This window comes from Sinocyclocheilus rhinocerous, unplaced genomic scaffold (assembly GCF_001515625.1).
Source record: "Sinocyclocheilus rhinocerous isolate Xijiao unplaced genomic scaffold, SAMN03320098_v1.1 scaffold1735, whole genome shotgun sequence".
Classification (NCBI taxonomy): Eukaryota; Metazoa; Chordata; class Actinopteri; order Cypriniformes; family Cyprinidae; genus Sinocyclocheilus; species Sinocyclocheilus rhinocerous.
Genome location: NW_015642868.1, coordinates 700940 through 725881, shown reverse-complemented (window position 1 = coordinate 725881; position 24942 = coordinate 700940). Strand labels below are relative to the sequence as shown.

At 36.2% G+C, this 24942-nt stretch overlaps 1 protein-coding gene across 1 annotated transcript; it reads right to left on the bottom strand.

Moving 5' to 3' along the window:
* Positions 1-8184: 8184 nt before the first annotated feature.
* LOC107756898 (CBL-interacting protein kinase 24-like) lies at positions 8185-13084 on the bottom strand. The gene is made up of 5 exons (XM_016574222.1): positions 12992-13084; positions 11653-11807; positions 11430-11568; positions 9424-9531; positions 8185-9123 (listed from the first exon to the last, which is right to left on the bottom strand). The coding sequence occupies exons 2-5, from the start codon at positions 11796-11798 to the stop codon at positions 8392-8394; spliced, it is 1125 nt and encodes a 374-aa protein (XP_016429708.1). The 5' UTR covers positions 11799-11807; positions 12992-13084; the 3' UTR covers positions 8185-8391.
* Positions 13085-24942: the final 11858 nt, after the last annotated feature.

The window sequence follows — 24942 nt, the reverse complement described above, 5'->3', positions numbered from 1 at the left end:
ATTGTTTATGGGAAACAATGCAGAAAAACATAGCGTTTCCCATAAACCCATAATAATATTCCATAATAGATTAAAAAAAAAAAAAAAAATTTTTTTTAAAAGGAACAAGTACTCAACATTTTAGTTTCTTAAAAGTATTTTTGTACTTTATACACTGGTATTTACTTAAAATATACATGCACCATTTTTACATCACACTTTTTAAGTAAATCCAACTTGAAACAATTTTATGTAAATTAATAAGAAAACCTCTGTACATATGAGTTTTTTTTTTTGGACAGATTGCAATACTACTCTGAAAAACAAACAAACAAAAATCATGAATGTATAGTGCTGAAAAACGATGACAAAAGGCAGTTTTCCTTCCCTTTACTTTTTTTTAAAATTTTGCCATCTTCAACACGTTTCACTTCAAAATGGTTCAAATTCTTTACTAGTTTTCATGCTAGTTGACGTGACACATTTTAGCAACAATTCACTTTACGCATACTCTTGAGTTCATAACATTTCAAGGTTTTTGACAACTTTTGTACCTTTCTTTTGTGTGTGTGTGTGTGTGTGTGTATGTATGAAAAATTATATGATCGGTACGTCATGGCAACTTTTGAGTAACTAACTTTTGTGTAAATTAAGTTGAAATAACTTGTATAGCCACGTTGCTTATACTTAAACATTTAAGGTAGCAACTCCTTAAAATAGGAGTTTTTAAGTTAAAATAGGTAGATTTTTTTTTTTACAGTGATATTTGTTTGGTACCCTCAATTAACCTTTGATGCTGTGTGTTTATACACCTTAATAAAATAAATATATAAATAAGTCATCAAAGACAAAGGGATATGAAACCATGAATATAAACATTTTTAAGAACTGCAGATGTCTCCAACATTCATCCTCATTCAATATATTGTAACTAGACTATATGTGACCATGAGATTGAATGAATAAATAAGCTTTCAATTGATGTACAGTTTGTTATGATAGGACAATATTTGGCAGAGATACAACTATATGAAAATCTGGAATCTGAGGGTGCAAAAAAATCTAAATATTGAGAAAATCGCCTTTAAAGTTGTCCAAATGATGTCCTTAGAAAAATGCATATTACTAATAAAAAAATAAGGTTTTATATATTTACGGTAGGAAATTTACAAAATATCTTCATGATCTTTACTTAATTTCCTAATGATTTTTTGGCGTATTTTTGGCTATTGCTACAAATATACCCGTGCTACTTATGACTGGTTTTGTGGTCCAGGGTCACATATAGTCTACAGGTATGTGTATGTTAACTGTCGTTATTCTCCTGCATATTCTAGATTATGAGCTATTTGAAATGTCTGTGTGTGTGTGTGAGAGAGAGATTTCATATAAGCTAAATGGATGTTCAACAATATTAATTAAGGCTAGACGCATGGCTTTTAAATTTGGTTTCCTGAAAAGCATTCATCAAGGGAAAGGAATGGAATAAACATAAGCCATAATCGAGTATACACAACATTGTTTGATGAACATTTATTTTTATTGACCAAAAAAGCTAAATCATTGAGGACAAAAAGCAACCCAACAAGTACTTGATTCATTTCAGTTAATGACTTTGCAGAGACTGCAAAAATGTGAATCTTATACATAATTATAGATTTTAATTTCATACTTTCAGTTGATTCTGTAGAGATGGGACAAAGTACAGATCTTTAAATGGAATTATGGTAATTATACTAGTAATTAATTAATTTTAAAGATAGATAGAAAGTAGAGTGAAAAAATCTACACTCTGAATAAGCATAGAGATTAAGCAATAATTCATTTATATTTCCGAATGATTTGGTGTTGTGCATTAGATCTTGAAGAGCCGTATTTTGTTTCTTCAGCATAGACGATTTCGCCATTCTTTAGGACAATTTTTTGTCTGCGAGGACCGTTTCCTGAATTAGGATAATAGCGAGTCACTTCGCCATTTCCTGGAAGAGAAGGTGCACCACCCTTGAAGAAGTTTGATGGAAGGCTCATATTTGTTTGCATCTGACAAAAAAAAAGTTTTCACAAAAACATGGTGAGAACAAGTCCAATAGAATTACTAAGCGTTTTACATGCTCAGTTTATAAAGAAAATATTCACACACCATTACCTGTGCAAGAGTCATTCCATTTGAAGGTTCATCATCATCCGAATCATCATTATAGATAGGTCCTCCAAAGCTTTCATTTAAATAATAATAAAAATCAATTAAAAAATGATAGACGAGTATACATCTGAATGACAGATTGATCACTGACATTATCAGGATTTTGACACATTTACAGTTTTTTTTACAATCATTTCAATAACAGAACCTTCATGTCATTTTTCAAACATAATTCACAACCGATGATCAAAATGCACATTTTTCAAAACACTTAACACTTTTTCCAAATGCTTGGATACAATACACATGAACCAAAGATCTTTTGTTCATTGAATTCAAAATGACACAACTTAATATCAAAGTATTGCTATTTCAAAATGCAACTACATCTGAATCGAGCGTCTATTCATTTCATTACAATGATCTAACTATCAACTGATACAACTGCTCAAAATGTTACAAAACGGTTGCAAATATCTAAAGTAACGTTTCTATGATATTTCATAATAAATGAGTTTTATGAGAACCAATGCTTCTGCAAGTGGAAGGCTTCTTTAAAGATATGAACGCAATATGCAAAGTTTTGAACATTGGACAGCCTGTGTTACAAATAATGACTGTTTTGAGCTTTGTGTCTAGAGTTTTGAAAAATGACATCAAGGTTCTGAAATTAGTGACAAAATGATTGTAAAAAAAAAAGTAATACTTGCCCCTTTCAAGTGATTAAAATACTGTTTTATAAAAGGGTATACAATATACCTTTCCAAGTGGCTAATATTTCCACTGGTACAAATATACCTACCCAAAAGGTACTATCTGGTTATTCGGAGGCATACCCCAGTTATAGTTCATTGTTGGAGATGTTTTACTGTGGTAAGCAGATGCTACAACTGCGAGAAACAAGGAAATCATTTCAAAAAGCATCTACTTTAAATTAACTTCATAATTAGGCAGAACAACAGAATGCAATATAACTGTTGTTTCTGTGCATATTAAGTTGTGCAAATGTGTCTAGACAAAGTCAATATTAATGCAATATACGTTTTTTAGTACATATGTTGCTAAGCAGAGCCATTAAATGCAGAATAAAAATAAAATAAATTATAAAAATATATTTATTTTTGTAGACACTAATTAGTGTTTTTACAATACCATAAATATGCACAAAAACATATACTTTATGCAAGATTCATAAAATAAAATAAAATAAAATATGATATTTGCTTACCAAAGTCTTTGTCCAGTTTTCAAGCAGCTCTTCAAAGCAGTGAAGGTGAATAACCAGAGATCTATTTAAGCCCTTTTATACATCTCCACCCACACATCTACTGACAGGAGGGTAGCTAAGAAAGAAACTGAAAGAAAGAATTAACTTTGTTCTCTTATTTTTTTTTTTAACATTTCTTCTGTGTTGTATTTATACACCAATCTTGTTTGTAAAAAAGTTAGGTCATGTCTTGCATCAAAGGATGCAAGTTACTGTATGAAAAAAAAACAAAAAAGACTTGTCTAATATTAATCAAAACCAGTAGTTATTTGCCAAACAATGCAAGAGTTTGTGGCGGAGTTGAAAATGTATTCAATTAATTAATTTAATATTGCATTTCAGTACATTTTTTTTAATAGACCTTACTGTTGTTTCTGTGCATATTAAGTTGTGCAAATGTGTCTAGACAAAGTCAATATTAATGCAATATACGTTTTTTAGTACATATGTTGCTAAGCAGAGCCATTAAATGCAGAATAAAAATAAAATAAATTATAAAAATATATTTATTTTTGTAGACACTAATTAGTGTTTTTACAATACCATAAATATGCACAAAAACATATACTTTATGCAAGATTCATAAAATAAAATAAAATAAAATATGATATTTGCTTACCAAAGTCTTTGTCCAGTTTTCAAGCAGCTCTTCAAAGCAGTGAAGGTGAATAACCAGAGATCTATTTAAGCCCTTTTATACATCTCCACCCACACATCTACTGACAGGAGGGTAGCTAAGAAAGAAACTGAAAGAAAGAATTAACTTTGTTCTCTTATTTTTTTTTTTAACATTTCTTCTGTGTTGTATTTATACACCAATCTTGTTTGTAAAAAAGTTAGGTCATGTCTTGCATCAAAGGATGCAAGTTACTGTATGAAAAAAAAAAAAAAAAAGACTTGTCTAATATTAATCAAAACCAGTAGTTATTTGCCAAACAATGCAAGAGTTTGTGGCGGAGTTGAAAATGTATTCAATTAATTAATTTAATATTGCATTTCAGTACATTTATTTTAATAGACCTTAGTCTAGTCTTATTTATTGCCACTTAGTCAGGTTATTGCCATATTTAATTTTTCACAGGAATGTAAAATGAGGATGTGCGTTTGGTGGATTGTACTGTTGTTTAACAGCATATCAATCATTCATCAAAAGTCAGCCAGTCAGCCAGTCGCAACTATGAGAAATAAAAAACAGCAACTTTGAACCCAACATTCTAAAAAAAAAAAAATCTATTGTTGGAAACTAGTTTTAGTAAATCATAAAGTTTAACGACACTTACGTTATATATATAACAAGTAGCGTGACGTCTGTCACAACTTCTGTTACAAAAATACATGATTGTTTGAATCAACCTTGATTCATCATGAAAAAACTATGATAAACAAAACAGAGGCGCAAAATGGGGTGTGCAGTATATGCAGAGATTGGTAGTCTTAACCTATCAATTGTTTTTTTCACTGTAAACCATTAAGTCAATCAACATCTATGTTGTTGCTTGAGAGGGCAAAGTGATTAAGCATAATATCATTTCATTATCTCTGTCCTTCAAAAAATAATATAGTTGCGGTATGTTTGTGAATGGGCCTTCAGTTTACTTTCTAGAGAAACTGAGAAGATTGTTAACAGAGATGCAAACTTGCGCTGAAAATCTATGTTTTTGTCACCAAGGGCATGTTTGGAAGTTCAGGGGCCAATTTTGAGTTTACAAATACATTTTACTCACACTTTCAGTGTAATAATATATACTTCAGCATCAGATTTGTTACATTAATGACCTTTTTTTAGACATTTAAGTGGTACCATTTCTTATTGATGACCAGTAAACACAAGTGATGACAATAACATTCATTAATACACATTTTATAAATAGAACTTGATTTATCATTGTTTCTCCTCCTGTCAAGTTTCAAATATGTGGATCCATAATGGTGTTTTGGTGTGGATTGACCGGAGCAGAGTTGGTGTTTTCATACTATTCTTTCCTATGGAAGTTAAGCTTAGCACTCATGTATTGGATTGTGGGATTGACAAGCAGCCCGAAGAAAGTGTGCTGACTCAACTCAGCTGCTCAAAAAACTTCTCCAGTTTGTTCTAATGACTCAGTCATACTCATCTTTATGAAAACATAAAGTACAAAAATAGGTAGGATGGATTTGATATTAATAGCTAAGGATGGGGAATTTTATTCCGATCATTTGATTTGTGCTGGTTTTGGGGTTCATTAAAGAAGGGAAAATGTAAAGACATTGCAGATGTCAAAATGTCAACACATTATAAATGTCATATTCGATAATTAAATCTCTAATAAATGATGAATGGGTTAGTCGTGACTGGCAGTGCTTCGGCTCGCGTGCTCAGAGTATCAGAGTAATCAATGCGAGAGAGAGAATGGAGAGAGCTGTGGAAGCGCACAGGTGGAGCAGAGAAGCAAAACTACTGTTCAGGGTTTCAAGTACAGGTCAGTTTCTTCTGTAAATATGCTATTGTAGTTTTGTCTTTGTTTACTTAAGCAGCAGCAGCCCATTGCTTCTCAGTTCCACCACAAGAGGTCCCTGTCTTCCTTTATGTTCCCACAATTCTACACACACCTGTCCCTATTTTGTTGTAATGAATAACTTGTTAAATAACCTGAAATGCTTATTCTGCATTTGCAACATTTTTATCTTATATCATATCTGCTTATTGCACCAAAATCCCAAAATGTTATATTTAATGCTTATTCAATTGTTTTTTAGAAGAGAAAAGGGGGAAAAATTAGAAAATGAAAATTTTGTTCTGGTTTTGCGATCTTTGACTGAAGAGAAAATTTCCTGCTCTGTTACAGATTTTGTGAAAGTTCGATTCTAAGCTTTAAGGGCAACACATAAATGCATTATGGACTTTCGCCACAGTTTATTGACACAAGAAAGAAAATGTTTTACGATGAATGAATAGAGTGCTTTATTGTGTATTGCTGTGCACCCAAAGCGCTTTACAATCATGTGGGCACACTCACCAGTGTGCAGCATCCACAGGACAGAGCCAATCAAGTGGATGGGTTTTATTAGGAGGCCATGATAGACAAGGGCCAGTGGCGGCAATTTGGCCAGGACACCAGGGGTACACCCTTTACGAGAAGTGCCATGGGATTTTTAATGACCACAGAGAGTCAGGACCTCGGTTTAACGTCTCATCCGAAGGACGGTGCTTTTTACAGTATAGTGTCCCCGTCACTACACTGGGGTGTTAGGACCCACACAGACCACAGGGTGAGCACCCCCTGCTGGCCTCACTAGCACCTCTTCCAGCAGCAACCTAGTTTTCCCAGGAGGTCTCCCATCCAGGTACTGACCAGACTCAACCCAGCTTAGCTTCAGTGGGCAACCAGTCTTGGGCTGCAGGGTGATATGTACATATGGTACGTGATATGTGGGTGTATACAATACACAGTAGATACCTATTTAAGTCCTCTGAGTAAAACAAGGCATTACATATTGGATTTACTGTGATGATTTGAAGGTTGGGAAAACTATTAGTGATAACAAATTAAAGTGTAAGTGCAAATAGACAGTATAATTTGATTTAGATTAGAAAATAATTCATCATAATTTGATGTATTCTATACCTCATAAGAAGAAACAGCATAGTTGTTTCAGGAAGACCCCAAATAGTTTTTATTTTTCAAGGAGCCTTTAATCAGTTCTAACATTCACTTCTTCAAAGGCAGCAAGTTGGCTGGTCCTCATAGTTTCAGACAGTGCTGGTCCTCCCTATACGTAAAGTAGGCTAGCCTACACAGGTTGCGTAGGGCCCCTCAAACCACCAGGGGCCCTCCTTGCTCCTAAAGATGATTTGATGGCTAGGCCTGTGCAGTTAATACAATTTTAGTTTTGTTTTTGATTTTGGCTTTCAACAATTATAAAAACACCATGCTGCGTTTCGTTCTTTTCCTTTAATTTCTTTAATTACTAAGTTTCACTTCAGTTTATTGGTGAAAGAAATAATTTTTTTTAAACATGCCCTTTAATGTAACTCATAATCCTTATGCCTTTCATTGAATACTACAAATGACATTGAAGACGCAGACATTGGAAAAATTAGTAAGAACAAGCTACAGTATATAAAACAAAAATTCAAATTTTGGCCAAACAACTGGTGAGTAGTTCACTCCATCATTTTATGTTCTGAATACCTTGATTACCACAAGATTTCACCGTGCAGAGTTTATAGTGCAACGCATAGCAAGGCTATGTGATGAAAATCTACTTACATTAGATGCAATTGACAAATTAGAAGTTTCTGTTCATGTTCATCATCAAATTGTAATAAAATCAATTAGCATTTGTTTTATTTGAGAGCCTGCATTTTTAAAAATAAAGTAAAATAAAGCAATTGAAAACATTTTAGAGTGTACTGATAAAATCAAAGTAAACAAATGTTTCTTTGAATTGAAAATGCAGGAAACATTATTATCAGTTCTGATTATTTTTAAACATGCATTATTGTCCTGATATAGCACTAATATCTATTGATTCTAAAACAGAGTGCAAAACTGTGGGAAATACACACTTCAAAGATAAATTTACTCTCAGGATGAATGAAGCAAATGCATGATGACGTTTGGGGTCTCCACTTTTCGAGTCCGCCAGAGGGAGCCAAAATATTAGTCCAGAGCAACGTTCACCTGTGTATGCATATTCCTCTTTTGGATACCAGATGGCTATTATTTAATAAAGTGCAAATGAATTTTAACACATTTCAATGTGTGATATACTACATGTTATTAATGACAGAAAAAGTAGATAAACACATTGATGTTTTTCACATTTTAATGATTTATACTTTACATCAAATGAGACAAAATGAATGTTGAATGAATATAAACAGGATATCAGCAATGACAAAAAAAAAAAACTAAAACCAATTTCTTTAAAAAAAAGAAAAAGAAAAGAAAAAAGCATTAACCTGCGTAAAATGAGAGTGCTTGCCAACGTTTTTCAGAACACAAGTCTAGTGTTATTTTTAAGAATCTTTGGTTATTTGCACTTTCTCATATTTAACGATTCTCCCTCCCTTCGTGACGATCTCTTTATATTCTAGGGCTCCCTTTTCCTCAATGTAGCGTTCCTGAGTCACTTTTCCGGTTTCAGGGAGAGGGCAAGGAAATGACATCAGAGACAAGTGCTTGTTTAAGGCCTCCCCTCTAACCAGTACCATTGCCTTTCCCAGCTCTCTCTGCTGAGGTGGATCCTGTCGATAATATAACATAGGAGGTTTATTTGCCTCCACTTTAGGACCAGGAGGTCCTGGTGGACACCACTTTTGATTTGGCCTCATGTCAATTCCATGTGTCACTGTGATGTCTCTTGTGATGTCTTTTGGTCTAATGTCTGCTGGTTGAGGTGAAGCAGCTCTCCTGATGTCTGTGATGACTCCAGCCATAGTACTTCTGTAATTGGGATTGGGTTCCACCATCCTGGACACTGGATTACAGTATGGCTGGTCTTTTAGAGCTTCACGAATCTTGACAGGAGACACAAATTGGGTTGGTAACCTGATCCTGGCGCAGAGTTCTGCTATGATTTTACCCATGGCCCAAACGTCTGAGCGTTTGTCACGCACGCCATTATTCTGCAGGATCTCTGGAGCTGAATATGCTTCATTGCCCAAGTTTACTGCAGAGGTGAGTCCGTTTCTGGAGAATTTAGCCAGTCCTAGATCAATGATCACAGCACGGTGGGTTTGATGCTCCACCTGAAATAGAATGAGAAAAGTACGCTTCATTGCTCATGACCACACATAGGGGAAAAATTTTGAAAAAGGTATTTTTTTCTACTACAACACCTTGGAAATTTAATTGAGAGAAAATTGAGACATATAATCTCAAAGTCTGTATTTAAAAGACACAGATTTCAATATGAGCGCAAGCATTCCTCATTGAATCCTTCAAAGGAACTTTAGGAGCAACATGATAGGAGCAAGTTGATACCTCTGAACAGTAAAATGAAAACACATTTTCTATTCTTGGCCCACTGAGGAGCATTTGTGTCTCACCATGATGTTATCAGGTTTGAGGTCTTGGTGGACGATGTCTTTACTGTGCAGATAGAGCAAACCGTCACACATCCCAGTGATGATTGTGCCTTTCACTGCTGGAGTCAGCTGAAGAAGACAAGAAGACATTGTTGCACTTTGGCTCCACTAATATAATCTAAAGCATAATTTTAAAGATGTTGTAAAGAAATTTTGTCATCACTTGAGGTGTCATTTAATGTGCAAAGACCCAGGTTTAAATCCTGATTTAATAAATATATATGTGACCCTGGACCACAAAACCTGAAATTGAGATTTATGCATAATCTGAAAGCTGAATAAATAAGCTTTCCATTGATGTATGGTTTGTTAGGATAGATACAACTATTTGAAAATCTGCAAAAAAATCAAAATACTGAGAAAATCGCCTTTAAAGTTGTCCAAATGAAGTTCTTAGCAATGCATATTACTAATAAAAAATTAAGTTTTTATATATTTACGGTAGGAAATTTACAAAATATCATCATGGAACATGATCTTTACTTAATATCCTAATGATTTTTGGCATAAAAGAAAAATCGATAATTTTGACCCATACAATGTTTTTTTGGCTATTGCTACAAATATACCCCAGCGACTTAAGATTGGTTTTGTGCTCCAGGGTCACATATGTTAATTAAACTGAGCAAAATGCAAGTGAACTTGGCTAGGTGTCAGTACAGAAAACATTTTAGTAGCTTTATAGAATGTACGGTTTATGAAAAAAAAGAAGACAGAGACAGAATTACTGAAGTAAAGGCTTTATTTGCAACAGGACATAACTGCAAGATAACAAAAATATGCAATACTGTTGCCATTTACTATATGAAAATACTAAATATACAAACATAAAAAGCCACAGATTAAAAAAAAAACATAAATTAAAAAAGTCATCTTCTAATCTGCCTGGTCTTCTGCATTCGGCCACATGTTCTCATCTACATCACACCTGATATCTTCTTCTCTGGCAAGGTATGCCTTTTGGTATGCCTTATGCACCCCTGGCAGTGTTCAGCTGTTGATGTCTGGGCATGCTGCATCCAGGAGGGACATTTGGTCCTGTGGACGATGCTCAAAAACCTTCCATCTCTAGGCTGAGAAAAACTCCTCAATGAGGTTGAGGAAAGTGGAGTAAGGGGCAAGGAAAATGGACATCATTCTCGGATGGGTGTCAAACCAGGCTGTGACTGCACGGGAATGGTGGAATGCCATATTGTTTCATGTGATCACATATATTGGCAAGTGGTTTCCCACCCGTCACCTTTCGACCTCTGGCACCAGTCTTTCGTGCAGGTCTTCTAAAATCTCACATTCATGCAGGAGTGCACTTTTCCACACAAGATCAGCCCAAAGAGGTCCTCTTTTTCTGTATACCATATGATCATGCGATTGAAAGAACCTCAACACCTGAGTGTGTTTCCTAGATGGGAATCAGCTGTAATTTATATATTTGCATAACCTCAATCAGCTGTTTCTCATTACTGAATAAAAAACAGGGGATGTATTTGTGTTTCAATTCACAATATGAAAAGCTGTTCACTTTGACTTTAGCCTATATGTTTAGGTTTAGAACATGGTTATCTGCTCTGACATACAGTGTGAAAGCATTTGTAAATTTGGCAGTAAAAATCCATTGTTTTGGTCTTGGTTGAGCTTGTTTGTAAAAGAAGTTCAAGCATTTAAAAATTGTGATAAATGTATGCATTTTGTGTCAAAGCAACAAGAAATGCGTTAATTGTATAGCCTACACAGATGGATGTTGTACTAACTGCATTAAGAGTTTAGGAAAATTGTTAAAAGTATTGACAAAAAGTATCATAGCGATTGTAAAAAAAAAAAACCTGTAGTATTATATTACATGGACAAAAAGCAGCAAATCAGGACATTCTGCTAAACTTCTCAATCTGTTTCACTAAAGAAATAAATCATACAAGGGTAAGTATAGGATGATAGATTTTTAATTTTTGAGCTGTGGTAGACATCCTTACCTGTATTTTAGAAAGCTGTACTTTGAAGATGGTCGTCTCAAGATCTTCCCCAAAGATGAACTCCAAAGGAATGTTCCACTTGGAGTCTTTTATCCAAGGTTCACCAAGAAGCTTCACCACGTTTGTATGCCGAGCATTACTGGTGTTAAAAAAGTGTGCTTCATGGTTATAATTTAACCTCAGTTAAAATAGTTACAAATTAAGAAATATTAAATATACATACTGATATACTTTGCATTCTCTCTCCAGCTGTTGTCTGCTGATGACTCCTAAAGGAACTCTCTTCACAGCAGCCCATGTGTCTCCAAACTTCTCCTTGTATATTTTCCCAAAGCAGCCTGCAGCCAGTGTTTGTGTGGAGTACGCCATCTAGTGATGCTGTTAGTACAGTACACATCAATATGAGAAACTATCAATCCATCTATCTACATATCTATCTACACTCTCAGAAAAAAAAGGCACAAAAGCTGTCACTGGGGCGGTACCCTTTCAAAAGGTACTAATATTAACCATTTAGATACTAATATGTAGCTTTAAGTAGCTATCTATCTATCTATCTATCTCTCTATCTATCTATCTATGCCAGAAATCTGTCAGAAATTTCAATGCCAGTATCTTCATGTCAGTATTTGTTTTCATATGCAATTGTATGTACTCAAAACAGGACTGTCTTTAAATAGACATCACCAACAGAAAATAATGTAATCTGGGTCATCTAGCTTTAAGTAGCTATCTATCTATCTATCTATCTCTCTATCTATCTATCTATCTATCTATGCCAGAAATCTGTCAGAAATTTCAATGCCAGTATCTTCATGTCAGTATTTGTTTTCATATGCAATTGTATGTACTCAAAACAGGACTGTCTTTAAATAGACATCCCCAACAGAAAATAATGTAATCTGGGTCATCCCCCCCCCCCGTTAGTCAATTTATATAATCACATGGATAAGTGTCTAAATGTCTACATAGTTGTAAAGTCATAAAGTCATACACTTTTTCTTTAAAACCTACCTGACATTCTACCTGATCAAGTTACCTTAAGATATGTAGTAGAAAAACTTCATTTTAAAGCTAAAGATTCATTAGCGCACATCCATTAACACGGGGAGTTTTATTGGAATGCCTTTGGGCAAAACCTGCTGTTTTAAGCCTGTACATGCTGCTGGGAAAATGCTGTCAAACTGGATCTGGATTGCAAAAGTAATCATAACCCTTTCACACAAAGAATACATCAAGCCATCTTTCCTTTAAGTTTATGGCTGAATATTTGTTAGCTTAAATTACCCTCCTACCCACCTCCCTCCACCCCCTGGAAACAAAATAGTTTAGGTATGTTTCCCGCCCATATCCTCAGTGTTATGATTATCCAACCATCACAAATACCCTAGTGCAATTACACAGACAAAAGAAGTGGTTCCTTGATAACCATGAACTAGAAGAAAGAACAGAAACCATGTCATCACTATCACTGACATGAAACCTCTAGCTGTAATCACTGACCTTCATAATAACACACAACAAAATAAGAGTTTGGTTCAATGGTCACTGAATTTTCTTACCTGTATCAGCAGGCTGATGGCAATGAATGTGCTCAAATAAAACAGGAACAGTGATTTTCTTTGCTAATTACCTTCCTTCTATAACCACACCCTCGTATTTCAACACTGAAAGGACACCTGAAGATGACATAACCAACCAGATAAGACAGAGAGAGAGAGAGTTGCTAGTTATCATACAGTGAAAACTCTGGGTTTTCTTCGGTAAACTCAGTTTCTTTCAGCCTCCTCTCACTTTTTAAAGCGTAAGCGATGTTTAAATACCTCATTCATTCATTCACACTGCACAAATGGTTTTCTATTTGTAGAAGAGCATTTTTGTCTATTTCAAGTACAAATATCTAAAAATTATTAAGTTAAAGGGTTAGTTCACCCAAAAATGAAAATTAGCTTGTGTTTTACTTACCCTCGAAGCATCCTAGGTGTATATGACTTTCTTCTTTCAGACGAATCCAGTCGGAAGTGTTTATTACGTTTGAAATATGGATATTTTTCTTACAAAAACACATGGATTCGCTACAGGGGGCCTTTATTCATCCCCCGGAGCCATCTGCGGCACGTTTTATTATGAATGCGCAAGCTTTATTTGACGACTTGTGGACTGTTCAACTGCAACACCCGCTGACTGCAATGATAGAGCTTGGAATAGCCAGGACAATTTTTAATATAACTCCGACTGGTTTCATCTGAAAGAAGAATGTCATATACACCTAGGATGCTTCGAGGGTGAGTAAAACACAGGCTAATTTTCAATTTTGGGTGAACTAACCCTTCAAGATGCATTTTCTATAGATTAACAATGATATAAGATATTTAGTCTTGTTTTCTGGGGGAAACAAGTGCATTTAAGTGCATTTTACGTAAAATGTAAAATTGTCCGCCATATGGCAAGAAAAATTTGCATAAACAACTTTGCACAAAGGGGAAGAATGGCAGTCTAAACAGAGAGAATCCATGCCTGTAGTGCATGGACATCCAAATGATAAAATCTGGCAAATGTAAACGGCGACTACCAGCCGGCGGCCGCACAAATCTCACCAATAGAGATCATGCCCAGGAGGAGGCCATCCCCCTTGTGGAGTGGGCCCTCACACCTATGGGGCATTGTAAGCCTTCTGAGGCGTAAGCCAAGGCTATCACATCTACAATCCAGCGAGAGAGTCGCTGCTTTGTGGTTGGCAGTCCCTTCTGGCGGCCTGCAAAGCAAACAAAGAGCTGCTCTGACTGCCTAAACAGGCTAGAGTGTTCTAAATACACTCTCAGTGCCCTCACTGGACAGGGCAAGTTAGTACCCTGTTCACCATCTGTAACGGGGAGTGCCAACAGGGTGATCACCTGTGCTCTGAACGGAGTCGAGAGCACATTAGGAACATAACCATGTCTTGGTTTCAGGACGACCATACAGTCGTTAGGTCCAAATTCAAGACATAAGGCGCTAACTGACAGCGCTTGCAAGTCACCCACTCGCTTAACCGACGCTAGGGGCCGCAATTCGGCCGAACTGAGAGGCTCAAAGTGGGGCCCTCATAGGCCCCGCAGGACTATAGACAAGTCCCAGGACGGCACAGTCTAAGGCGGGTTCAGCCTCCAAGCACCTCTCAAGAACTTAACGACCAGGTCGTTTCTGCCGATCGATTGGCCAGCTTCGAGAGAATGGTTCGCTGCGATAGCTGCCACATACACTTTGAGCGTAGAAGGGGCGTGCCCCTCATCCAACATCTCCTGTAAAAAGGTTAGCACGTGGGACACATTACATGATACTGGGTCCAGACTATGTGCAGAGCACCAGTTACGGAAGACTGACCATTTTTGTCTGTAAAAGCGTCTTGTAGACGGCGTTCTCGCCTCTAATATGGTATTGCTTACTCTCGCTGGGAGTTGATTAAGCTCCTGTCGAGGCACCATACATGAAGGCTCCACAGCTCCGGCCGGGGATGCCAAATCATGTCTTTCGCCTGCGAGAGAAGATCCCTCCTCAGTGGAATGGGCCACGGGGCTGCTGCTGAGAGCTACACTAGCTCTGGGAACCAGGCTTGGTTTCTCCTGAGCGGGGCCACTAGGAAGAGTGAGCACTTGGTCTCCCTGACCCGCCTGACAACCTGAGGAATCAGGGCGATCGGGGGGAAAGCGTACAGGCGAGCACTGGGCAAGTTGTGGGCCAGAGCATCTTGCTGTATCGAAAAGTATGTTGGGCAGTGAGAGTTGTCTTCTGAGGCGAAAAGGTCGACCTCTGACTTCCTGAAGACAGCCCAGATTTTCAGAACCGTTTGAGGATGTAGCACCCATTCGCCTGAGGATACACTGCCTCTGGACAGCATGTCTGCGCCAAGGTTCAACCTGCCCGGCACGTGAACCGCCCTTAATGAGAGGAGTTCTATTTCTGCCCATAGAAGGAGGCGTCGAGCCATCCTGTAAAGGGAGTGCGATCTGAGCCCGCCTTGGCAATTGATGAAAGCCACCACTGTCATGCTTTCCAACTGGACTAAGACGTGGTGCCCTCTTAAGGCCGGCAGCAAGGTTTTCAGGGCTAGGAAAGCCGAGGGGCTGACCAGAAGCCGAATGCCGGATTGCCCTCCAACAGGGCACCCCAACCCGAGTTGGAGGTATCTGTTGCAACCACCTTCCTTCTGGAGGTCAGACCCAACCGCACGCCTGTTTGAAACAGGTGGAGGGTTGTCCAGGGAACCACATCTTTGACACAGCGATGGTCTTTCCTGAAACAAAGTTGTACCAGGCGCCAGGCATGGGGTGGAACACGGGCTTTGAGCCAAAATTGAAGTGGCTGCATATAGAGCAGGCCCAGAGGTATCACAGAGGCGGTGGCCACCATGAGACCGGGCAGTTTCTGAAAAACCTTCAAAGGACGTGTCGTCCCAGGTTTAAAGGATGACACCAATTGCTGAATGGTCAGGGATCGTTCCGGCGTGATCCATGCTCGCATTCGAGCAGAGTCTAATGTCATTCCCAGAAAGACAGCCTGCTGTCTGGGCAACAGCTGACTCTTCTGTGGGTTGATCTTCAACCCGATGTGCTCTAAGTGGCTGAGCAACAGCGTCCAGTGAGTGACCAATTCCCGTTGTGATTTGGCTAGAATCAGCCAATCTTCGAGGTAGTTCAATTCACAGATTCCAATCTTTCTGTTGTAGCCTATTTTTTATTTATTTGATTATTTAAGTTGCATTTTCTGCATACTTTTATTTTTGGACTAATAATAAAGTCAACCAATTGTATGTGAGAGAGTCAGTGGTAATATCAATGCGTTCCTATTGGTCAGTGTTAGCGGAGCTCAGCTTAGCCTGACAGTTAGCCTGCTCCGGACCAGGTTAGTTTCCCAGCATGAGTTGCCACAGTGACTGAGCTTGAGCTATGGTAATTTTGCTTTATGAAACCAAACCAAATAAAGTGAAAATAAGTCAGACAAACTGAAATAAGCCTGGCTTATTTAATTATTTGGTAAACTTGTTTTATGAAACAGCCCCCAGAGTGGATTGAACTAACTCAGTTCAGCTGTTCTGAAATCGAAAACTCCAAAGTTTCCCATCTTAGGGTAATTCAACTCAGAGTTCAAGTTTAAACTCAGACTTGGTTGAACCTCCTTATTGAAACGGGCCCCATGTACACACACACACAAAATTTGAGAGGGGGTTTCTGGGACTTAGAAAATAGCATCCGGAATTATAAGGACATGGTCCCTGTCCTCATAAACCCAAATATCCCTGTAATGCTGGTGCGCATTCAGGTCAAAAGTCCTTGTAAACCACAAAAACCAACACACACACACACACACGTATATGTAATATTAAACAATTATTATTAAATAAATTAATTTTATATTAAAAATGACATTATTACCATATAAAATTATATAAATATATTCCCTTTTAAAAACAAAGACTTCAAGTGAAATGACTGTACAATATTTTGGTTAAATATGTTTCCTCATTTTCACAATGTGTCCAGAATAGATCTAAGAATATACAGATTACAATAGGTTTTTGTAGTTGAACTAAATATTACACACACCTAAAAGAAGAGTCATGTCGGTCAAGTCAGAACAAGACAGGGACTATTTTAAGTGTTGAGCAAGAAGAGACTAGTGTCCTCAAAAAAACATCTATAATCTGTTCTGTTTCTGTGGTGTTATTAGGATTAGTGGGGAATCTTGATTGACTAGTTTTTATTAGTTATTTTGTATAGACAGACATATGATAACACTGTCCAACGTTTATTGGAAATGTGGCACAGATGTGTATTATTCCTTAGTTGTATATTTTAATGTTGCTGTTGTATTTGTATATTATATTGGATAAACTTTTTTAAATTGCAAAGATGGAAATTATATTAGATTGTTTTATTTTATCACAATATTTTTTAATTTTTTAATAAATTCCACTACATTTATTTAAAAAACTCCAGGTGTTTTTTTTTAAATTATTTCTCTTAATTAAATGTTTAAAACAAAACATGTTTTCTTAGAAATATTTCTCAATTAGTCAACATTATGTAGGGTTTTCCCTATTTCTCAATATCTCTTTCCATCCTGTTGGCATTTTGTAAAATCCCTTTTAAAAACAAGCCAGTTTCCTTAACGTCATCACCCTACAGGAAGTGACATCGATTTGTTTGGAGGGAAAACAACAGCACAAATTGGCTGTCAGTGAGTATTTGCAATGACTTTGTGCTCTGTGATGGTTTATGGTTAGTTGGTGTCTGTCACTTTAAAACATCTGTCACGTTTGATAAAATTACAGGAATAAGTTATAATATCAATTTATAATACGAAAATCTCCCGAAAGATACAAAAAACTCACACACAAAACTCGGCTCGTGCATATGTTGAGCCCAATGTTATGAAGCCAACAGATGGCAGTGTTGTAATGAAGTGAAAATTGATTTTCTTATGTGAGGCCCGTTTTAATTTTGAATTATAGATTTGATATAATAGCATGAGCTACTAGAGTAGTAATTATTATATAGTGGTGGAGTATTAATATAGAGGTTGTCTTTTCATTAGTCTGTCTCTCTCTTTAAAGAGACGCAACCCTTTTGAAGAATAGCTGTCAATAGCTTCTGTCATTGTTTTTAAGCCTTATTGTCTTGTTGAAATGAATTATTTATAACAGATGTGACACAAAATCAACTTGAGGCTTGTTGATTGCTAAACTTTGTATATTAGTTCGTTCAATTACGACCAGTTTTATATTACCAATTCTGAATTGGTAATAGTATAAAACTGGCAATTCACCTTAAATGATTAAATTATTATGTAAATGTCCTTTTTGTTTGTTTTATATGGAAATGAATCGCAGAAGAACATAATATTTTCTTCTTGTAGAACTTCTAGACCAGATGTGCAGGCTTGCCATTATTATGCTTATTTCAGCCTCAAACTATTTCAGTTTAGTCATTTATGATGCATTACATGTTTTCCCCTGATGCTGGCCAAAGCATAAGAGAAAATGAGATTGAATTATGGTCTATCCACTCTGATCTCCAAAATAACCCTTTAATTTATCAGATTGCTGTGTGGTTTGATGGTGATGAGGGACATTGAGCTGGCAGGCTTGTAAAGCGGTGGTTGCTGTAGGTCAGATTGTTGGAGGGAGACGCTCTACGAGCCCCATGCATCCCTGTGTTGATGGTCCAGTAGACTGAGTGCATGTGCTCCACAGTGTCCAGTATGAGCTCACACTTTAGCCAGAGGACTTTAGGACCAAACTGAACATCAAACCGCTTTTATAAATGGCAATTGAAACTAAAGCATTGGTGAATAGAGTAGGGCTGCACGATAAATCGAGATGGAATCGAGATCGCGATTCGACAGAAGCTGCGGTTGTCATGTGTATCTTTCAGTGAAGCACGGTTCTGTGATCAGCAGTAAATCTCCATCCGAAGGCCAGAGGGCGCTCTCGCGCTGAAACTCCAAATACGCCTCGCAGAAGAAACCCAGGAAATCGCTGCAGCTGAATAAACAGAAGATTTAACTGCTTATATTGATTCAGTGTGACTAATAAACACAGGACTATGGCAATATACGGTTTATCTGAGTTCTTCTTATTATAATTTCCATTAAAATAAAGATAAATGCCTTTATCACTCTCTGGCACTTTGCAGGAATAAAGTACAAAACTGGGCATGAAAATGTCATTTTTTTCCTTTTTCTCAACATATCAGTATAAAAACCATTTGTTTAATTTAACATTTATAAAATGTTAATCATCAGACTCAGGAGGTTAGATTGAATATTGTATGAGTCCTTTAATTTCTGTTCATTTTTCATGAGGTTTGCCATTTTTGCAGGCAATTTACTAAAGTTAAAAACCCTGGTTTGTGTAGGTTTTTTATTGTTTTTTTATTATTATGTTTAATCAATAAACAAAAAAATACTATATCAGAATATTTAAAATAACATTTAAAACATAAATATGTCTTTAGTAATTGGTTAACGTGACTAGGATGTACAGTATACTGAAAACAGTTTGAAGTCAGAAATTGTTAGTAAATCTCACTAACAAATAATAAAGAAAGTAACAAACATATTTAAATAGTATTTTCTTGTGAAATGTAGTCCAATTGTCTTTTTATCATTTTATTTACAACTTCAATTTTTTTTCAAAAATTGGGCAGTACAAAATGAAGAGGTTTTTTTTTCTTCAGAAACAGTCAGTGAAAGGCCACTTCTTTATTTTAACATTAATAAAATGTTGATTGATGAGCTCAGGAGGTCAAATTAAATATGCATCATTTATTTTCTATAAATATTTTGTGAGGTTTGCCATTTTGCCATTACAGTTTTATCACGTTCAAGCAATAAACATTAAATACTTTGTGTCTCCGATGTCTCTAATATTCATGGATAGTGCCTTCTGCTGACATTAAGCATTTGATATTGTATCCTTGATTGAAGTGTCATGAGTGACAGCGAGTTTTTGATGAATGACACACAACTGCCTGTCATGGGCTGTCAGTGTTTGTTACCATGGCGATGATAACGAATGGCGTGTCCCGCTGCTCGTGAGATCTCCTAATGAGGCAGTTACAGTAGAGGTCAGAGGCAACGAGTGTTGTCTGTAATTGCATCACGCCCACAGAGAGACAGAGTAAATTCGTCTTTTAAAGAACAAATGAACCTCAAAGACAACATGAGTCATACGTATTAATTTTTCTTCCTTTCTTTGTCATTTAAATAGACGTGAGTCAGAACGAAACACAGGCTCTTCTGATCACCGATTGTGTATCTCGACAGTCACTTCTGTTGTTCAACAAACCAGAATTGACTGTCTTTGAAACGCTGTGTTAAATAGTTAAAACAAGAATCGGCAGCTGGATCTTTTACTATTCATTTGACAGATTAATCCCAAGCACTGCAGTTCAATTTGACCTGTTTCTTTCTCAGCTCTGTTGTCGTGTCGACCCACATTTACTTTGATACTCTCAGTGAACTCAAACCTCCCAGCACCCTTAGAAGAGGCAAGATGTTATTCACTGAATTTGCATATTATTTACATGCAGCTGTACCTGATATCCAATCTTTTTAAAATCCCCAAATCATGCCACTCCTTTCTTATAATAGCTAGTTATCAACATTATATTTAATAAAAACAACTAGCTATTTAGTGAATATTAAGTCTGAAGGATAGTTAAAAATCCTCTAGGTATTTTTCAGCCTTTTGATGATGGTCAATAACATCTCAATATTTAGGTATTTGCTCTGAAATGCCTTAAAAAAAAAGATTTAGTTTTTCTTTATGGATGGATTATATCTGGTCAGATTTACATTTCTGTGTGCATATTTACATTTGCATACTGTAGATTTAAAAAATAATAATAATAATGAGAAAATCAAGATGTATCCACAGAAAGCAAGTCTTTATTTTTTTTTTTACAGACAATTTTGCTTCTCAAGTACATTTATCTTGTTTTAAGCATATCTAGATATACTGGAAAACAAAACAAAAAAATACTAGTTCAGAAAATGATTTTTTTTCATTGCGTTTGGTATGCAAATCTGACATTTGGATTTTCAACTTCAGAGAGCAGTCAATGGGTAGATAATCTTTTTTCCTAATGGCAAATGTGTAAAATCCACAGATACAAACAATTCCCTTCATGGGAAGTGCTGTTTTACTCTAAGTTCTAGTTCAACGTCAACCAGAATTTCATTTAGGCCTACAGTGAACTTAAGTTTGAAGTCCAATGTCAATCAGCATAGAGTCAATTTTGAGGAGTAGCTAAGTATGTGGCTTGGTTGATACTACAACTTTTTCAACTTTTCCAAAAACAAGATCTTATCACTAAACTAAAGCTATTTATATCACCATATAGTAACTGATTACATGTAATCTGGATTACGTAATCAGATTCCAAAAATTAAGTATACTTGTAATTAGAGTATATTGCATTTCTAAATGTTCATAATCAGATAAGCTTTTTTTAATTTATTTTTTTGGACATGATTACTTATTTTTCACGCAATGACAGTAAATTATTCATCATTTAGATTAACCCCTATGCTCCCCCCCTTCCTTTACATTTTTCTTTCTAAATGAACCTACCACTCTTCTAGTTTGGGAAACCCTGCTCTGATAATATTTAATGCATTTGATCATGTTGATGACAAAGAATGGACTATATTTTCTTTTTTCTTTTCGTTTTCTTTCTTTCTTTGATTCCATTTCGATTTAACGTGCAGCCCTAATATGTTACACAATAATCCCATTCAAATCTATGTGATGAACAAGTTAGATCAAAAGTAATCAAAAAGTAGTCAGACTACATCACCTAATATGTGTAATCCAGATTAAGTTACTAACTGCAATTTTCGTCATGCAATTTGTAATCAGTAGTGGTAGGGTGACCATATGTGCCATTTTCCCAAGACGTAACAAATCCTGGCCAGGACGCGTCCTGGGAAAATGGCATGTATGGTCACCCTAAGTAGTGGACTACAATTTGTAATATACCCAGCACTGTAAATGATTAATGTTGTGTTTTGTTCTTTTTATATTTAGTGTAAATGTATCTGTTTACTGTTCAAATTTAATCTGTTATATAGTTTAAAGCAGTGGTCGCCATCAAATTTGAAGTACAATCTGGGATGTCTTTTTCTATTAATTCTTCAATAGGTAGATCTTGTCTTTCATAAAGGCCGAGGTCAGGGATCTTGGGCCTAAAAAGGTTGGTGACCACTGGTTTAAAGCTATAACTCTAATTGAGGTTCATTCTTTAAAAGCTCATTATTTTGTGCCAGAAAAATACAGCTCCAATTCAATTGTTAATTATATTTGCAGATATTTATAAACTGATACTACTTAAGAGGGCAAACTCTTTTTGTTGACTTTTTTTTTTTTGTCAATTGCTTATATTTTTAAAAAGGGTTGATTTACTTCAGATATGAGTAACTTGTGGTTATGTTGTTGAATGGGAAGGATACATTACACATTTGGAGCCATGCAAAGCTGCAAGCAAAGCACTGTTTGTGTTTGTCTCTGTGTTTGCTCAACAGTTGTCTGAACAAGGGCACATTGCCATTGTGCTCCGTTGAGCTTTCACCGGAATTACCGCATTGGCGGATTTGTGTGAAGATCAAGTTAAGCACGTGTATGGGAACACTTAAGCTGGTTTCATGAAGATTTTTGGGATGAAGGTGCATGGATGAAATAGGAGTTTGTGGAGATGGTCTATATTTTGTAGCGTTTCTGGTCATCAGATAAGAGAATGAAAATAACGCATTTATGTGGATAAGAATCACATCACTTCTGGGGAGCAGAAATGCATTTGAAGAATCTCATCAGACTAATTGGTTTTCCCCCTCTATGAGCTCAGAGTAGGTCAACAAAGAGAGGTAACTGGATGATTTAAGCTCATAATCCAGCACAGACCCTACCCACAAAACACACTCACGCACTCTCACACACCTTTAGATGCATACACATTACTCTATTCAAAATAAATCAAATGTGATGCTTGAATGCTAGTCTAACAAATAGGGGGTAACAAAAAAATTATAATGTTAAATAATGTTTGTATTTATGTATGTACAGGTATGTATGTATACAAATGTTGTGACTATATAGAACAAATGTATTTATTTATTTATTTATTTATACATACATACATACCAGTTGTGTGACCATGATAACAATATCATGCATATTCATTACCGTGATATATCGCATTACCGAATACCGGCACAAGTCTAGACTATACAGAGATATTTATTTATTTATTTATTTATATACATATGTACATACATGCATACATACCAGTGGTGTGACTACATAGGGTATAATTTATTTATTTACCAGTAGTGTGACTACATAAATTAGAACTGTATATATACAGTATATTTATACTTACCAGTGTTGTGACTATATTTCATGACCTAAACGATTTTTTTCTTTGGACTCTTTTGCACAACATGTAGCCTATTAAGAATTTTATTAAATAGAAAATTGGGCCCCTCAGTAAAGATTTTCTAATCCTTGTCTGATAAATGACATTACTGTTGACCGATCTTATAATAATTTTGTCTCACATGCCTATTATATCATATCGTATGTGTTTGAATTTGATGTTGTCTATTTACGATCAGAAGTAGCGATACCCGTTTCGTGAATGAGTCAATCCTTTGGTTCTTTTCCATGAAAGAGTCAAACGGTTTGGCGAAAACGTTCCGAATCGGTTCGCAATTCAGACTGAATCATCCAGACAGTTCACTCTTGCACCGAATCGTTTAGAATGGCTTCTCACTCCGTAAATAGTAGCCTAACACGACGATAATTTAAAACGGACAACCATCTGCGTTTATCACCGACGAAGTTCAACACTCGCATATGCCGCTTTTAACGGCAGGTAAAGATATTTTCCAATGGTACACAACATTACCATGACATTACCATGTTTTCCCAATGCATTTACCTTGGTACATTAATTTATGGTAATCAGGTTGTGAGTGCCAGGCGGCAGGATGAGTGTTCTTATTGTTCAGTCATTTGAACCGTTAGCATCGGCCGTCTATTTTGGACTCTTCCTTTTATCTTCCTCCTCTGTGAACATGAGTCACTGGCTTCAGGCATCACTATGGCGACTCAGGGACTGTCAGTCCTGCAAGACTTTGCCACTGCTGTCATCGCATTTGCCTTGTGACTCACGGACAGCAGTCTAATCTATCGCAGGCCTGTCACTGTGGCCAGACAAACTGTCATCCTCTTCTGGCAGTGTTCTGTACTTCTCAGCCCATGCGGATTTAGACTTAGCAAAAAATTCAGGGAACAGCCATTTATCGCTTTAGTTTGTTCCCCCCCACCCTCCACTATTTTTTCTTAAATGTTAAAGCCACAAAATATTGTGACTTTAGTGTGAAGGGAGGGCAGAAATCAAAATGCATGATTTCAGTGCAATCATCTGTGACCTTTGACTTCAGCTCAGTTGTGATGCATCAGGTTAGATAAGATTAAATTGATAGCTTTGATTCATGTTCCCTTTAGAATGCTATAAGCAATGATGCAGAACCCAATGGGAATGCCGATTAGACCTGGATTAGAACCTGAATCATAGAGATTAATTGAAAAACAGATTTGTGTCAATTTGCACATATAGTCCTGACTCTCATGCTGCATACCATTCAAAGTCAAATGTGGGATATTCTAACTTGATACCTTAGATTTTTGACTATACATTATTATTGTAAAATGACTTAAAAAAACATTTACAGTACTTTACACATTTGTTCACTGAACGCATTTTTGTAGGAAGGTTGACTGATGCACTTTTTATTTTGCTTAAAAGTGAAGGTTTATTATCAGTTGTGTGCAAACTATAATATCTTCTGTCACTAGCTATGTTTTCATCCAAATTTGTGAATTTAATCTGTGCCAAAATTTGGAATGCCACATAAAACATTAGTGAAAAGAACACCACTTCTATTCCATATGTTCAAAAGAACAAAATCT